The 18,337-nt window shown below is 45.3% G+C and overlaps 1 protein-coding gene across 3 annotated transcripts in view; it reads right to left on the bottom strand.

Annotated features, from left to right (window-relative positions):
* The window catches only part of LOC114654912 (baculoviral IAP repeat-containing protein 1-like), an 828,238-nt gene that overhangs the window by 783,785 nt on the left and 26,116 nt on the right, over positions 1-18,337 (bottom strand). For all 3 annotated transcript variants that reach the window (XR_007935441.1, XM_028805760.2, XM_051930027.1), the window contains exons 6-10: positions 17,377-17,493; positions 11,777-11,876; positions 11,607-11,676; positions 8,580-8,646; positions 800-2,902 (exon numbers count right to left, since the gene is read on the bottom strand). Coding sequence is in view for 2 of the 3 variants with exons in the window: in XM_028805760.2 (XP_028661593.2) it covers positions 800-2,902; positions 8,580-8,646; positions 11,607-11,676; positions 11,777-11,876; positions 17,377-17,493 (2,457 nt within the window). In the remaining variant the exon portion in view is untranslated. The remainder of the gene's footprint in view (positions 1-799; positions 2,903-8,579; positions 8,647-11,606; positions 11,677-11,776; positions 11,877-17,376; positions 17,494-18,337) is intronic.

Below are 18,337 nucleotides of genomic sequence, written 5' to 3'. Positions count from 1 at the left end.
AACAGTGCAGTTATTTATACACAGACACAGCAGTCAGGCAGGGCCCTGCACATTTATAATGTTCCTTGTTCCTTGTATCACCCATTGACAGCAGGCGCTAATACCATGTCCGCGATCTTTTCGGATTTGCTTTTACGGCGAACTGCTACAACGCTGGGAGACTGCGATTGCTTTGGGACGCTCTTCCGCGTGTCGTCCCGTTGGATGGAATCCCACAAGAGTTTAGAAACTCACTCACACCAGCCATGATTCTTTTTAAAGGTAAAGTGCAGGTTAATTTGTTTTATGTATTTTTATTTTATATTTTGTATTAATCATTTTTATATGAATAGTTTTGGGTTGTGGAACAAATCATCTGAGTTTCCATTATTTCTTATGGGGAAATTCACTTTGATATACGAGTGCTTTGGACTACGAGCACGTTTCTGGAACGAATTATGCTCGCAAACCGAGGTTCCACTGTACTATAGTTATATTTATATAATATTGATATTATTATATTAATATTTATGATATTATACTAGATTTATGCTTTTTCAATTGCCAAGTCTCTCACCCCCCACATCCTAGTATTTGACCACAGCAGTGACCCTGATTAACTTTAACGTACATATTTGATACTCTGTGAGGAGTAGCAGCAAACCAGCAATGTGGATCCAGAGACAATGTGTAAACTCTGAGATCTTTCCTCCACATTAATATAGATTTTAGTACATTCTCTTAGATTTGAATTTACAGTTTTCTGAGAGTATTCTCTAAGAACAAATATAAGTTAAATGCTCTTTTATTGAATGAATACCTGGTAGGCTGGTGAAGTTCACGTCAAGTGCTTCAAGAGCCGACATGGCGGTCAGCAGCTCCTCTTCTTTTCTTGTCAATGGACTGTTTCTAATGGTGATTTTTCTAAAAATCCTGCTGTGTTTGTCAACTGCAGACTGAATGTTTTCAAGAAAGCCCTCACTGTCGATAACGGAAACATCCACCTGCTCAGTAACCGCCAGAATAGCAACGAAATTCCGAAGGTCTTCTTCTTGAATTTTTTCACAATTTTGAATTATAAGCCGGAGCACTGGCAGCGTGTATTTGTTGGCTGCTTTTACAAAGACACCCACCATGCAGTCAGGAAGAAACCTCTGGATTGTCTTTCCATACTTGTTGATGAAACACAGATTGGCCTCTGCATTCTCTATAAAACTATCAAGAGGCTGGTAAACTGGTGCAAATTCTTCTTCAATAGCACCAGGTTTGGCCTGGTTTTCCAGCAGCTTCTCTAACTTGTAGAAGTCTGGCAATTTTAGTTCTTTGTTCCCCGAAAGGGTAATCTCCAGGTCCTGTACCAGTGACAAAACTTCAGGATGTTCTTCAGTGAATTTGTTGATATTTTTTTTACAGCTCGATTCTGAAAGTTTCAGGCTTTTCCCAGTGAAAAGTTTCAGAATGTGAGGAGTGCAGCTGGAGACGCATTGACTGCCATAAGCAATATTCAGCACATAATTCAACAGTGACTCAAACAGGACATCTTCAAAATCCCCCAATTGCAAAGTAGCTTTAAAAGCCTGCTCGGTAACAAACAGATCGGGATAACGTTCCACATTCTTGTTACTTACAGAGTTGGAATCGTAAAATCCTTTGTGGGTGGCGTAACTGACCATATGAGACACAATCTCGGTGGCCGCAACTGGGGAAGAAATGCAGGTGTAGTCCAGAAAGTACTTATAATTACACCTCACTTGGAGGTAGGTGTCAATTTGCTTCAGATAACCATGGCCTCTCTTCTGGCTCTCTGCAGAGTCTGACTGAAGCAGTTCAGCAAGCCGTCGGGCCGCTACAAACTCCTGGAAATGACAATGAAAGAACCTGTACACGGGTTTTAGCAGATTAGCCGTAAACTTGCTCAGGAGTCCAGAATGGAGGACATCATTCTCATCAACTCCCGAGTCTGTGAGATCTTCTCTGCTGAACTCGTAACGACTGCTGAAAATTCCATCCAGTGCAAGGTCTCCCAATGCTGTCAAATTTCCCACCTGATAAGAATGCTTCTTCAAGCTAAGGTGCAAGTATTCCCAAAACACCACACTCTCGTCAACATCCATCTTAGGGGTTTGAATCCACAGAGCACATATAACCAAGGCAAAAAGTGGAGTTTTGAGAATTTCCTGCAGAGTCTTTGACAGGCCTAATTTTACACAGAATTCCTCTGCCAGCTGGAGGTCATGGGAGAAGAGCTTCTTGAGTATGAACAGGGTGCTGTACCCTGGGAACTGGCCGATTTCAAGGACTGTCGAGGCATACTGACGCACCTTAGCACTTCTGTGAGTCTGGATGCCAATAACAATGCTAGTGTTATTGATGTGATTCCCTAACATTAGCTGTTCAACACACTGTGGAATCGCATCCATGGTTCCACAGTCATCCAGAAGAAATAAGACCTGGTTATTCAGCTTCCTCACCGCCTCCTCAACAAATTGTTCACTCACATCCATTTGGGCCAGGCAAAGTTGTTCGGAGATCATGGCAGATAAGCTCTGATCTTTCTGCGAGGTATTTAGGGAGAGATGAAACACCAGCTTGAACCTCCGCAAAACGGGGCAATTCCCAGATGCCCACAGAATGGCGATTCTCCTGAGCAGTGCGGACTTTCCACTCCCAGCTTCCCCCTCGATTACGGTGATGCAGCTCAGGTTTTTTAGCAGTACAGGGACACCTACTTTCTGCACGGGCTGGTTCCTCAGGTTCTTCTTGACCAAAGGCAAAGAAGCAAAAACGTGTTTTAGATCTGGAGACACGTTTGGAGAATCGGGGAAAGGAAATATTTTTCTGAAAGCAGCGGAGTTATACAATTCCCTTAGCTCACTTTGCAGCCTCTTTGCTTCTTGGAGCCCCTTGTCTTCTGTCCGATTTTCTGAAAAAGAATGAGAAAAGGATAAAGGAATAAATTCAGTTTCCTAGTCTACACCTTCTGGTCACGTTTTAGATGACAAAATCGCTTGATTTCATCATTTTTGTTTCAATGGGTCAGCTTAAGTAGATAGATGATCCAGGCCTTTGTTGAGCTTCCTTGATATTTTTTATGTTGCAAAAACTTTAATAAAAAAAAAAAAAAATCCCCTCCTCGAACCGCCACCTTATCGTGGTGGAGGGGTTTGCATGTCCCAATGATCCTAGGAGCTCTGTTGTCCGGGGCTTTATGCCCCTGGTAGGGCCACCCAAGGCAAACTGGTCCTAGGTGAGGGATGAGACAAAGTGCGGTTCAAAAGACCTTCTATGATGAATGAAAACTTTGGACGGCGTTTTCCCTTGCCCGGACACTGGTCACCGGGGACCCCATCTGGAACCAGGCCTGGAGGTGGGGCTCGATGGCGAGCGCCTGGTGGCCGGGCTTGCACCCATGGGGCTCGGCCGGACACAGCCCGAAGAGGCAACGTGGGTCCCCCTTCCCATGGGCTCATCACCTATGGGAGGGGCCAAGGAGGTCAGATGCAGTGTGAGTTGGGTGGTGGCCGAAGGCGGGGACCTTGGCGGTCCGATCCTCGGCTACAGAAGCTGGCTCTTGGGATGTGGAATGTCACCTCTCTGAAGGAAGGAGCCTGAGCTAGTGCGCAAAGTTGAGAGGTTCCGGCTAGATATAGTCGGGCTCACCTCGACGCACAGCTTGGTCTCTGGAACCAATTTCCTTGAGAGGGGCTGGACTCTCTACCACTCTAGAGTTGCCCCCGATGAGAGGCGCCGAGCGGGTGTGGGTATACTTATTGCCCCCTGACTTGGAGCCTGTACATTGGGGTTTACCCCGGTGGACGAGAGGGTAGCCTCCCTCCACCTTCGGGTGGGGGGACGGGTCCTAACTGTTGTTTGTGCATATGTACCAAACAGCAGTTCGGAGTACCCACCCTTTTTGGAGTCCCTGGAGGGGGTGCTAGCGGACATACCTTCTGGGGACTCCCTCGTACTGCTGGGAGACTTCAATGCTCACGTGGGCAATGACAGTGAGACCTGGAAGGGCGTGATTGGGTGGAATGGCCCCCCAGATCTGAACCCTAGTGGTGTTTTGTTATTGGACTTCTGTGCTCGTCACGGATTGTCCATAACAAACACCATGTTAAAGCAAAGGGGTGTTCATATGTGCACTTGGCACCAGGACACCCTAGGCCTCAGTTCGATGATCGACTTTGTGGTCGTGTCGTCGGACTTGCGGCCACATGTCTTGGACACTCGGGTGAAGAGAGGGGCGGAGCTGTCAACTGATCACCACCTGGTGGTGAGTTGGCTTCGATGGTGAGTGAGGATGCCGGTCAGGCCTGGTAGGCCCAAACGTCTTGTGAGGGTCTGCTGGGAACGTCTGGAAGAGCCCCCTGTCAGAAGTAGCTTCAACTCCCACCTCCGGCAGAACTTCGACCTTGTCCCGAGGGAGGTGGGGGACATTGAGTCTGAATGGGCCATGTTCCGTGCCTCTATTGTTGAGGCGGCTGACTGGAGCTGTGGCTGTAAGGTGGTCGGTGCCTGTCGTGGCGGCAATCCCCGAACCCGTTGGTGGACACCGGCGGTGAGGAATGCTGTCAAGCTGAAGGAGTCCTACCGGTCCCTTTTGTCCTGTGGGACTCTGGAGGCAGCTGATAGGTACCGGCAGGCCAAGTGGAATGCGGCTTCAGTGGTTGCTGAGGCAAAAACTTTTGGAGGAGTTTGGGGAGGCCATGGAGAACGACTTTCGGACGGCTTCGAGGAAATTCTGGTCCACCGTCCGGCGTCTCAGGAGGGGGAAGCAGTGCAGTGTCAACACTGTGTATGGTGGGGATGGTGCGCTGCTGACCTCGACTCGGGACATTGTGGGTCGGTGGGGGGAGTACTTCGAAGACCTCCTCAATCCCACTAACATGCCTTCCAATGAGGAAGCAGAGCCTGGGGACTCGGAGGTGGGCTCCCCCATCTCTGGGACTGAGGTCACCGAGGTGGTCAAAAAACTCCTTGGTGGCAGGGCCCCGGGAGTGGATGAGATACGCCCGGAGTTCCTCAAGGTTCTGGATGTTGTAGGGCTGCCTTGGTTGACACGTCTCTACAACATCGCATGGACATCAGGGACAGTGCCTCTGGATTGGCAGACCGGGGTGGTGGTCCCACCCTTTAAGAAAGGGGGACCGGAGGGTGTGTTCCAACTACAGAGGGATCACACTCCTCAGCCTCCCTGGAAAAGTTTATTCGGGGTTTCTGGAGAGGAGGGTCCGTCGGATAGTCGAACCTCGGATTCAGGAGGAACAGTGTGGTTTTCGTCCTGGTCGCGGAACAGTGGACCAGCTCTACACCCTTAGCAGAGTCCTGGAGGGTGCATGGGAGTTTGCCCAACCAGTCTACATGTGTTTTGTGGACTTGGAAAAGGCGTTCGACTGTGTCCCTCGGGGAATCCTGTGGGGGGTGCTCCGGGAATATGGGGTACCGGACCCCCTGATAAGGGCTGTTCGGTCCCTGTACAACCGGTGTCAGAGCAGTAAGTCGAACCCGTTTCCAGTGAGAGTTGGACTCCGCCAGGGCTGCCCTTTGTCACCGATTCTGTTCATAACTTTTATGCATAGAATTTCTAGGCGCAGCCAGGGCGTTGAGGGGGTCCGGTTTGGTGGGCTCAGGATTGGGTCACTGCTTTTTGCAGATGATGTTGTCCTATTTGCTTCATCAGGCCGTGATCTTCAGCTCTCTCTGGATTGGTTCGCAGCTGAGTGTGAAGCGGCTGGGATGGGAATCAGCACCTCCAAATCCGAGACCATGGTCCTCAGCCGAAAAAGGGTGGAGTGCCCTCTCAGGGTTGGGAGCGAGATCCTGCCCCAAGTGGAGGAGTTCAAGTATCTCAGGGTCTTGTTCACAAGTGAGGGAAGAATGGAGCGGGAGATCGACAGGCAGATCGGTGCGGCGTCCGCAGTGATGCGGGCTCTGCATCGGTCTGTCATGGTGAAAAAGGAGCTGAGCCGTAAGGCAAAGCTCTCAGTTTACCAGTTGATCTATGTTCCTACCCTCACCTATGGTCATGAGCTATGGGTAGTGACCGAAAGAACGAGATCACGAATACAAGCGGCTGAAATGAGATTCCTGCTCAGGGTGTCTGGGCTTTCCATTAACACTAGAATTACCAGAGCCTACGAAAAAACTCGTAAATCCGTCCCACCTTAAATCGCGTCTTAAAGCAGTTTGCACATCTCCGCCAGAGTCTTTTGTCATCTAAATGTGCTGATAAACACAAGCTACTAGCAGCCAGCTATTCCATCCCCCCACCGACTTAGAATGAACTCCTAGCTCATGCCTTGCCTTGATTTGATTATTTGGGATTGAAGTGGAGTTTTACAGTGGAAATAATTCGAGCGTTATTTGGAATACACGCATTTCATGTGTGTTCCGTTTCTACAGTATAGTAGTAGTCTGTGCAAACACATTTTTAAAACAGAAACGTTTATCATATTCTAATAGTAAATGACAAAATGTAGGCATAAACTATATAACGTATGAAGCCTGAAGTCCATATATCAAAGAAACACTTTCACAAAAGGTACAAATAAGAGAACACGTGCGTTTTTCTTCAAAAGTATAACTGCACAAAAAAAAAAAGCTGCGTTAGCATGCCACATTGACACTCTTACTACAACTGCCGCGGTGGCGTAATGGTATCAGCTCCTGACTGGGGATCAGAGGGTGGTGAGTTTGATCCCGCACGGCTCCACTTCGAGAAATGATCTGCTCTTATTCTTACAATTTTAGAATAACAACATAAATTTCATTTCAGTCTGTAACAGCCGGTGCAACTTATGATACTGGTAAAGGTTAGCTTTTTTTTTTTTTTTAATTCACTTTTCATTCTCGCAGTCGATGCATACTAACGCCCAACTCCCAAAAGGGTTCTGACACATAAACGCTGGCGAAGCTGCCTTCTTCGTATCTGATGAGGTGGCTCGGGCATCTGATCAGGATGCCTCCTGGACGCCTCCCTGGTGAGGTGTTCCGGGCACGTCCAACCGGGAGGAGGCCCCGGGGAAGACCCAGGACACGCTGGAGGGACTATGTCTCCCGGCTGGCCTGGGAACGCCACTGGATTTTCCCGGAAGAGCTAGAAGAAGTGGCCGGGGAGAGGGAAGTCTGGGCATCTCTGCTCAAGCTGCTGCCCCCGCGACCCGACCTCGGATAAGCGGAAGAGGATGGATGGAAAAACTTTAAAATGCATATCGGGGTGTCAAGGAAAGTTTTACAGTTGTAATAGACAGCCAGAAGCTCAACCTTCAACTAGAAGGATGGGGGAATGCAGCTACTTTGGGACACTGCCTCCCCCAGGACGCTGGATGGCAGCTTCCCTACGATTCCCACAGGGCACCATGGGATATGGAGTTTGGCATCACAGCCCTGTTGGGTACCATGGGTGCCACCAGGGGATGCTGTAGGACATTGGGAGACAAGGATCTCACCTCGCCCAATAGTACTAGTGGGTCATGAGGATGGAGGACCCAAAGTACTGGCTGGGCTGATTAAAAACTTAAGTTCTCCATCTGACCCGGAAGTGCTGGCAGGTCACGTGGACGGAGGAGCAGAAGCATGATGTAAAGGACTGCTGTGAATGCAGCAGGACAGCCAGAGTCAGGAGGAGGTGGACAACGCTTGTTGGGAGGTGTGGAGGAGAAAAAGAGAGAGAAGAGTTGAGTGTACGGAGTATTGTGTTTACTTGGCTGTTATCTGTGGCTGTGGTGATTGGAGAGCACCTTCTTAGTGCTTTTACCTGGCGTCCTGCGTGTCTGTCTGTTGGGTTGAAGGGGCAACAGTGACCCCCTAGCTCCCACACAGTCATTTCATGCTATCAGAAAGTATTGCCTTAGATTAGAGGACAATCAAAATTTGTGTTCTGTCAAAATGAATGTTTGATTCTGACAAATGTCTGCTTTTTTGTTTTGACAAATTAGACTCTCTCAGGCGGCACGGTGGCGCAGTGGTAGCACTGCTGCCTCACAGTTAGGAGACCTGGGTTCGCTTCCCAGGTCCTCCCTGCGTGGAGTTTGCATGTTCTCCCTGTGTCTGCGTGGGTTTCCTCCCACAGTCCAAAGACATGCAGGTTAGGTGCATTGGCGATTCTAAATTGTCCCTAGTGTGTGTTTGTGTGTGTCCTGCGGTAGGTTGGCACCCTGCCCGGGATTGGTTCCTGCCTTGTGCCCTGTGTTGGCTGGGATTGGCTCACAGCAGATCCCCGTGACCCTGTGTTCGGATTCAGCGGGTTGGAAAATGGATGGATGGATGGAAGTTAGACTCTCTGAACTGAAAAATGCCCTGCGGTGGGCTGGTGCCCTGCCCAGGATTTGTTCCTGCCTTGGGTCCTGTGCTGGCTGGGATTGGCATCAGCAGATCCCCGTGACCCTTTGTTAAGATATAGCGGGTTGGACAATGACTGACTGACTGACTGAACTGAAAAATCTTGAGATATTCATAGAGGAGAGACTTTTAAGGACGTTGTGCTTAACAAAAAGACAAAAGCACCAATACGTGTTTTCTGAAAATGAAACATAGAGAAACACAGAAAATTCTGCAGTCATTCCACTGATGGTTGTTCACATTTTTCGTCTTCTTACCTGCTACATTTACAGGGGGGTCTTCTAAGCTCCTAGCAGGTCTATCCTGGAGGCACACCTCTTCTCCCTAAATGAAGAAAGTGAATAAAGACGCACAATCAAGAGTTCAAAGAACACACGAAAGTAGACTGCCAGATAATCTTGAATCCGTTGAATCATCGCAGAGGGACTTGGACAGCAGACAGGCTTGGGCAGATGAAATTTAATGTCAGTAAATGTAAAGTATGACACATAGGAAGTAAAAATGCTAGGTTTGAATACACAATGGGAGGTTTGAGAATCGAGAGTACACCTTATGAGAAGGATTTAGGAGTCGTAGTGGACTTGTCACTATCAACTAGCAGACAGTGTGCAGAAGCCATTAAGAAGGCTAACAGAATGTCAGGTTACTGTATATAGCGCCTTGATGTGTGGAGTACAAATCACAGGAGGTTACCAAATTAGGTGGGTTGGTAAATAATCTGGAAAAAATTTTATTATTACAGAAGGACTTGGACAGCAGACAAGCTTGGGCAGATTTGTGGGAGATGAAATTTAATGTCAGTAGGAAGTAAAATGTGAGGTTTGAATACACAATGGGAGGTCTGAGAATCGAGAATACACCTTATGAGAAGAATTTAGGAGTTATCAACTGCCAGACAGTGTGCAGACTCCATTAAGAAGGCTAAAAGAATGTCACGTTATATAGCGCCCTGATGTGTGGAGTACAAGTCACAGGAGGTTCTGCTCAAGGTTTATAACTCACTGGTGAGGCCTCATCTGGAGTACTGGGTGCAGTTTTGGTCTCCAGGCTACAAAAAGGACATAACAGCACTAGAAAAGGTCCAGAGAAGAGCGACTAGGCTGATTCAGGGCTACAGGGGGTGAGATGAGGAAAGATTAAAAGAGCTGAGCCTTCACAGTTTAAGCAGAGGTGACATGAATGAAGTGTTTAAAATTATGATGGGAATTAGTCCAGTGGATTTTAAAATGAGTTCATCCAAACGCGGGGACACAATTGGAAACTTGTTAAGGGTAAATTTTACACAAACATTGGGAAGTTTTGCTTTACACAGAGACCAGAGGAATAAGTGACCAAATAGTGTGGAAGGCAGTAGGACTTTCAAAACTCAACTTGTTGTAATTTTAGGAGAATTAAGTGGATAGCACTGGCAAGCTTTGTTGGCCTGAATGGCTTGTTCTCGTCCAGAGTGAGACCAAAACTGCACCCAGTACTCCAGATGAGGCCTCACCAGTGTGTTATAAAGCTTGAGCAGAACCTCCTGTGACTTGTACTCCACACATCAAGGCGCTATATAACCTGACATTCTGTTAGCCTTCTTAATGGAGTCTGCACACTGTTTGGCAGTTCATAGTGTCGAGTCCACTACGACTCCTAAATCTTGCTACTTTTGATTTTCAGACCTCCATTTGTGTATTTAAAATACATCCACACTCCCTTACAGCAAGAAAATTATCATTTGTCAATTTACTTAAATTCAAATCTTTGCAGTATGAGAGAAAACCAAAGTATCTTTTTATTAAAATACAATAAACCAAATACTTAGCCATCATCTCTCAGCAATATCTCAAATAACATGAAGTAGAAGAACGCTCAATTTTAACACGATATATATATATATATATATATATATTTTTTTTTAATAGGCTTCAGTAAGCTTTAAAAGCTTGAAGATGAACAGTTTGAATTCTTCAGAACCTAATCAGTTATTCAGAATAACAAGTACAAGTTGTCTTAACAAGTCATTCATTCCTGAGTTACTACATTCAGGGCCATCTTAACAGCATTATAGGCTCCCAGGGCAAAGCAGTGCACTGGGGCCCCTACCTACACAACCACTCACAGGAATAAAAATGTAAATGGTCGATAAAATCAAATCAAACATCTATTTATTGTATTGGTACTTTAAACAAAATCAGTGTTTAAACATTAAAAAACATGCTGGACAGCAAAGATGAATCAACACAAACGTTTGAACAATATATCACGAGCCTTGAAAAACACCAAAATTTCAACATATAAATAATACTCAATTGGTAAACCATACAGACGGAGATGGCACAGTATGAAATTACTATGAATTATTTATTATTAAGGCAGTGGGGTCGGGCAGCGGTAGCGCTGCTGCCTCGCAGTTAGGAGACCTGGGTTCACTTCCCAGGTCCCCCCTGCGTGGACTTTGCATGTTCTCCCCGTGTCTGCGTGGGTTTCCTCCCACAGTCCAAAGGCATGCAGGTTAGGTGCATTGGCGATCCTAAATTGTGCTTGGTGTGTGTGTGTGTGTGTGTGCCCTGCGGTGGGCTGGCGCCCTGCCCGGGGATTTGTTCTTGCCTTGCACCCTGTGCTGGCTGGGATTGGCTCCAAGCAGACCCCCATGACCCTGTGTTAGAATGTAGCAGGTTAGATAATGACTGACTGACTGTTTATTATTAATCAAGTGTTCAGCACAAACATTTGCGAAATTTCTTTGCAGAGAATTGAATTGAAGTGACGTTAACATATATGCTTTTCGTTACGTTATGTAGTGCGTGAGATCCGTACACATACATGCACGTGAGGTTGCAGAGGTGACCGTGATGCTAAATCAGAGACGAATGCTAATGTCGACTTGTAACACAATAACAAATATTTATAGTTTAGTATAGTATAGTATTTATTTATTGACAGCAAGTCACAACATACTGTATATAGATTAGCATGGGGCCCCTATGCGTTAAGACGGCCCTGACTACATTCAAAAAATTTCCACCTCTGACACTGTCCTCCTAAGGCCTCCTAAAAATGTTAAAAAACGTGTTCTAAAGAAATCAGTTTGTGATTTTACATTGAAAACCTGCAATGCATTTTGTTCCACAAAAAACAATACTTCCTGCACCTATGACATTTGGAAAATGGAAAAAGGTAAGTAGTGGTGTCTATTATTGGTGCACTTCATAACGGACTGGAAAGCTTTTGAAAACCAAGTATCAAGGAAAAGCAGGGTGGTGAAGGTGTAGCTCTTGCTCTTGCCCTGAGTTTATTCTCACCTTGCAGGCTGCAGTGCTTGATCTCTCCATGTGTCCTCCTTCTAGGCTCGTGTCAGTGTAAAATGGGCAGCTGCAACAAACACAAGTGGTCCTTTAGTGCTAATAATTACTAGTTTTCAAATAAAGGAGTTGACACATTTTGTGTATTATACTTCATACATCTACTGTACCTCTCACTGTGCCTTCTCCGCAGGTCCTCAGATGTGCTTTCAGGCTCCCAGTCTGTAATCATAACGCCACACTGAATACACTTAACTGCTTCCCCTTTTCCTGTGAAAATAAAAATGAAGGGAAAGTCAATGTCAATTTATTTATATAGCACATTTAAACAAACATAGTAATGCTGTTGCCAAAGTGCTTTACAAAAATAGAACAAATTAACATAAAACATAAATAGAAATAAAATATATGAACATAAAATAAAATACATAATAAATAGAAGTAATGTTATATCCATAAAAAATAGAAGTAATGTAATATAATCACAAAGAGGAAGCCATCAGTATTACTGAAGGTCACTGAATGCAAGTGAATTGAAATGAGTCTTTAATCTCGTTTTAAACAGTTCAGTTGTAGACGACTCCTTTATGTGATGAGGTAAAGAGTTCCACAGGCGAAGAGCAGCAGCTGCCAAACCCCTGTCTGTCCACCTTGGTTATACACTTGGTACGAGGGACAACCAGAGACAACTGACCAGAAGATCTAAGCACTCTAGATGGCTGATGTAAAACACACAGTTCAGATAAATAGGCAGGAGCAAGCCCATGTAAAGATTTAAAAACTAGCAGCAAGATTTTAAAATCAATTCGAAAACTGACAGAGTAAAGAAGCTAAAATAGGAGAAACAGAATCCGACTTTCTTGCCCCAACCAGAAAGCGAGCAGCAGCATTTTGGACCAACTGTAACCTGTGTATCAGGGATTTGTTAACTCCAGAATACAGCGAGTTGCAGTAATCGAGGTGAGAAAAAATAAACGCATGAGTAGCTATCTCAAGATTCCTAGAAGATAAAAAAGGCTTGATCTTACCTAATAGACGAAGTTGGAAAAAGCAACTCTTGACTACAGAATTTACTTGTTTCTCAAAAGAGAGGTTACTATCAAAGATAACACCAAGATTGCGGACTTGAGGTTTGGAAAAGACAGAGGAAGAGCCGAGAAGATCAAGACCAATTTGGGCTTTAGCTGATGGACCCACTATAAGGACCTCCGTTTTATTTTAAAGTCCCTCTGTTTTCTGGTTAGTGGATGGACCCTGCAGAACCCGCCATCCATCTTACTAACAAAGAGCAAAGGATACTGTTTTGTCATGGAGTGGGTCACATCCCAGTCCGGACTGCCAGTCGCCAGCCACAAACCTAAAATGGCTGGATTAGCAAGGTCTGCAGAAGCAGCAGCAGCGCCGCACAGGGACAGGCTGTAAACATTGCAAGCAGAGAGCCACCTGGTGGTGTCACTGGAGCTCTCACTCTCTCTCTCTCTCACTCTCTCCTCTCACTCAGCCCCTTCATCTTTACTCGGCACCCCCAAGGCCACTACAGGTACCAATAAAGCTCTATGAAATAACATAACCTGTCCACTTCTCTGCACAGTTCTGGGTTCTCAAAATGTTACACAAACACACTCCTAATGATGTAACACTTGAGGTTTTCAACCAATGAACACTTATTTAACTTCAAGTTCCATCCAGTCCAAGTTAATACTAAAGATAACTGGTGAACCTGTCGCACGTCCTGCATCACAAAGGCAAGCTTCTCCTCATGAGAACATCTGTTCAACATGCTACATGCTCCCACCTGAGCAAAGCTGGCACCACAGTCTAGATCATCTTCTTTGATTTTTCCAGTTCCTTTAACACCATTCTGCTTCATTCACTGGGGGATTTGAATCTTGATGCCCCCACCGTCTCCTGGATCATGGACTACCTGACCAATAGACAGCGGTTTTCGAGGCTGAGGGACTGTGTGACAGAAATGGTGGTGTGTAATACTGGAGCACCTCAGGGTATCGTCATGTCTGCCTTCCTGTTCACCCTCCACACAACAGACTTCCAGCACAATACCAGCGCTTGCCATCTTCAGAAATGTTCAGATGTCTCCAGACTACAAAAAGGACATAGCAGCACTAGAAAAGATCCAGAGAAGAGCAACTGAGCTGATTCAGGTGCTACAGAAGATGAGTTATGAGGAAAGATTAAAAGAGCTGAGCCTTTACAGTTTAAGCAAAAGAAGTTTGAGAGGTGAAGAGAATTAGTCCAGTGGATCAAGACGGTGACTTTAAAATAAGTTCATCAAGAACACGGGGACACAGTTAGAAACTTGTTAAGGGTGAATTTCGCGCGAACATTAGGAAGTTTTTCTTTACACAAAGAAAGATAGACACTTGGAATAAGAGACCAAGTAGTGTGGTAGACAATAGGACTTTATGGACTTTCAAAACTCAACTTTTTGGAAGAATTAAGTGGATAGGACTGGCAAGCTTTGTTGGGCTGAATGGCCTGTTCTCGTCCAGAATGTTCACTAATGACTCGTCCATCATGGGCTGCATTAATAATGGAGATGAGTTGGAGGACAGGAAGGTGGTGAACAACAACAACATTTATTTATATAGCACATTTTCATACAAAAAAGTAGCTCAAAGTGATTTACATAATGAAGAAAAGAAAAATAAAAGACAAAGTAAGAAATTAAAATAAGACAACATTAGTTAACATAGGATAAGAGTAAGGTCCGATGGCCAGGGAGGACAGAAAAAACAAAAAAAAAACTCCAGACGGCTGGAGAAAAAAATAAAATCTGCAGGGGTTCTGAGGCCATGAGACCACCCAGTCCCCTCGGGCATTCTACCTAACATAAATGAAATAGTCCTCTTTGTATTTAAGGTTCTCACGGAAGGACTTGATGATGATGGTCATGCAGACTTCTGGCTTTTAATCCATCAATGTTGGAACATCACGGTGCTTTGAGTAGATGGTGGTGGCACAGGGCGCCACCACAAAGAAACAGAAGAGAGAGTAGGGGTGAAGGACTTTGTCTTGTGGTGCAGGGAGAACAAGGTGAAACTCAACATCATCACGACAAAAGAGCTGATGGGGGGCCAAGCAGCCTCTGAGACCATTCAGGAGGTGGATATGGAAGTGGTGCAGAGTTACAAGTACCTGGGGGGTTCATGTGAACAACAAACTGAACTGGTCTGACAGCACAAGAAGTCCAAAGCAGACTGGACTTGCTAGTGAGACTCAGATATTTTGATGTGTGCAGCAAACTCCTGGAAATGTTCTACCAGTCCATAGTAGCCACAGTGGTGTTCTACACTGTGGTCTTCAGGGGAAGCAACCTGAGTTAAAATATAACAAAACTTATCAGCAAAGACTACTGCATCACAGACCCTGGACACACTGGAAGCTGTTGTTGAAAAGAGGATGGTGGCAAAATTGGATGCCATCATGAAAAAAATCCCCTCTAGGAGGTGCTGTCTTGATGCACTTTTAGCCTCAGGCTCAGTCCAGCACGGTGTGCTAAGAAGCACTTCTGGGGATCGTTTCGTACCACTGCTATCAGGCAATTCAATGCTTCCACCCGATGTACTCTTTAAGTGAATTTTTGTATTTATTTATCGATTGATTTATTGATTGGCTGTCTTATCTGTCCTGCGAGTCTGTATCCTTGTTTTTGCGTATTTCTGCTGCAGCTGTACGCATCTGAATTGCCCCTGGGATTAATAAAGTTGATCCAATCTGAACTAAACATCTTCTCTGAAATTGGTCAGACGAATGACTTTACCGCATGTTAAATAAGGAAAATATCCAGAAATACATGATGCCCTATTGTTAACTCTCTGACATTATGTTATTTAATTTAAGTCATCTATTTAGTTGTTATTATTATTAATAATAAAACATATTTATCATTCTATTCATGATTTTTGTATTTATAAAGTTATGTATTGCTATTGTCCCTTATAGTCGTCTCAAGGCACAGCAACTAAGCATTTCTCTGGACATTGTACTGTAATTGTGAACCACCAGGGGGCGTATAGCACCCCAAACCCGGACACAACAGACACAGGGCCCCGTCTTGCCACACAATACCCATTTATCTTTACAGTGCATCCGGAAAGTATTCACAGCGCATCACTTTTTCCACATTTTGTTATGTTACAGCCTTATTCCAAAATGGATTAAATTCATTTTTTTCCTCAGAATTCTACACACAACACCCCATAATGACAACGTGAAAAAAGTTTACTTGAGGTTTTTGCAAATTTATTAAAAATAAAAAAACTGAGAAATCACATGTACATAAGTATTCACAGCCTTTGCCATGAAGCTCAAAATTGAGCTCAGGTGCATCCTGTTTCCCCTGATCATCCTTGAGATGTTTCTGCAGCTTCATTGGAGTCCACCTGTGGTAAATTCAGTTGATTGGACAGGATTTGGAAAGGCACACACCTGTCTATATAAGGTACCACAGATGACAGTTCATGTCAGAGCACAAACCAAGCCTCTGAAGAGCGGCACGGTGGCACAGTGGGTAGCGCTGCTGCCTCGCAGTTAGAAGACCCGGGTTCGCTTCCCAGGTCCTCCCTGTGTGGAGTTTGCATGTTCTCCCTGTGTCTGCGTGGGTTTCCTCTCACAGTCCAAAGACATGCAGGTTAGGTGCATTGGCCATCCTAAATTGTCCTTGGTGTGTGTGTGTGTGCCCTGCGGTGGGTTGGCGCCCTGCCCAGGGTTTGCTTCCTGCCTTGCACCCTGTGTTGGCTGGGATTGGCTCCAGCAGACCCCGTGACCCTGTAGTTAGGATATAGCGGGTTGGATAATGGATGGATGGATGGATGGATTTTCTTCTGATCGAACACTCCATCGTAGATAAGGGATGCTCTTATGAGGGTGTGAGATACAAAAAACACAAATCAGTGAAAACGTTGCTTCGGAATAGTTTGGGTATTACTGTGTGGTCATGTAGGCACAATACATAGAAATAAAAAGGTCGTGTGCTCCGTGGTTAATCTCTCAGGTGGGCCTTAGCATATCATAATCTCCTGGACCAATAGTGTGAGTTTTCCACTTTCGACTTACACGACCGACATTATAAAATACCGGAAATTATACAGTAAAATCAAGTCCCGACTTATCTGCGGAAGAACTGAGTTCATATGGTAAGTCTGGTTGGGTGCATGCACTGATCATCACACGACGAACCACCTGGATTGGAACCCGACTGAAAAATTATAAATAAAAAGTGAACATGTTTATAAATACTGCAGTGGGTTGGCACCCTGCCCAGGATTGGTTCCTGCCTTGTGCCCTGTGTTGGCTGGGATTGGCTCCAGCAGACCCCCGTGACCCTGTGTTCGGATTCAGCGGGTTGGAAAATGGATGGATGGATGGATGTTTATAAATAAAAACCATATGTTGGAAATCTGGTGTGTTGCTGGACAACTTGAAGTCCTATGAAATTAATGATAAATAAAGCTTTACTTGATTCACAGTCAGTTTCACTCTGAGCTTTGTGTAAGGGAGTCTGAAAATGAAATCAGGGTTCCCAGCATGCGCATTCGTCAGGGGTTCTCGCCTCCTCTCCTCGTCTCCTTGCGTTTTATATCAATAAAAGAGGACCATGGCCTATGATTTTTGAGTTTGGTTCATAGGAAAATACAAATGTGGACAGCCCTGATGTCTGCCATTCAAATTTATAAATAATGGAAATGGGTGTACATAAGTGTGGGTATGCTTTTTAATAAAAAAAAAAGGAGATGTCGTAAGGTTTTACCTGAATAGAAGAAGCCACATTTAGCAAGAACTGTAGGGCTGCCCTTTCCAAGTCCAGGCCAGACTTTAAGAGAATCCAGTCGACAGTCTTCTGTTATAAAGATGCTTGTAACAATTCCTAAAAGCAAAACAATACTGTATTATAAGTATTTCTTCACTTGTTTGTGCATCAACCCTTTTGTCTAAAACTGAAGAATGGTATATTTTGGAAAGAAGAATCAAGTGAAGGTGAAATCCATTCAGATTTTAGGAAGACCTTTGGACAGGTGTAAAACATCTGAAAAACATCCCCACAGCATGATGCTACCACCACCATGCTTCACTGTAGGGATGGTGCCAGGTTTCCTCCAAACGTGACGCCTGGCATTCACACCAAAGAGTTCAATCTTTGTCTCATCAGACCAGAGAATTTTCTTTCTCATGGTCTGAGAGTCCTTCAGGTGCCTTTTGGCAAACTCCAGGTGGGCTGCCATGTGCCTTTTACTAAGGAGTGGCTTCCGTCTGGCCACTCTACCATACAGGCCTGATTGGTGGATTGCTGCAGACATGGTTGTCCTTCTGGAAGGTTCTCCTCTCTACACAGAGGACCTCTGGAGCTCTGACAGAGTGAACATCGGGTTCTTGGTCACCTCCCAAACTAAGGCCCTTCTCCTCCGATCGCTCAGTTAAAATGGACAGCCAGCTCTAGGAAGAGTCCTGGTGGCTTCGAACTTCTTCCACTTATGGATGATGGAGGCCACTGTGCTCATTGGGACCTTCAAAGCAGCAGAAATTTTTCTGTGACCTTCCCCAGATTTGTGCCTCGAGACAATCCTGTCTCGGAGGTCTACAGACAATTCCTTTGACTTCATGCTTGGTTTGTGCTCTGACATGAACTGTCAACTGTGGGACCTTATATAGACAGGTGTGTGCCTTTCCAAATCATGTCCAGTCAACTGAATTTACCACAGGTGGACTCCAGT

The sequence above is a fragment of the Erpetoichthys calabaricus genome, chromosome 7, assembly GCF_900747795.2.
Source record: "Erpetoichthys calabaricus chromosome 7, fErpCal1.3, whole genome shotgun sequence".
NCBI classification, from domain to species: Eukaryota; Metazoa; Chordata; class Cladistia; order Polypteriformes; family Polypteridae; genus Erpetoichthys; species Erpetoichthys calabaricus.
Note: the sequence above shows the minus strand (reverse complement) of the source record. Positions and strands in the feature narration are given on the sequence as shown.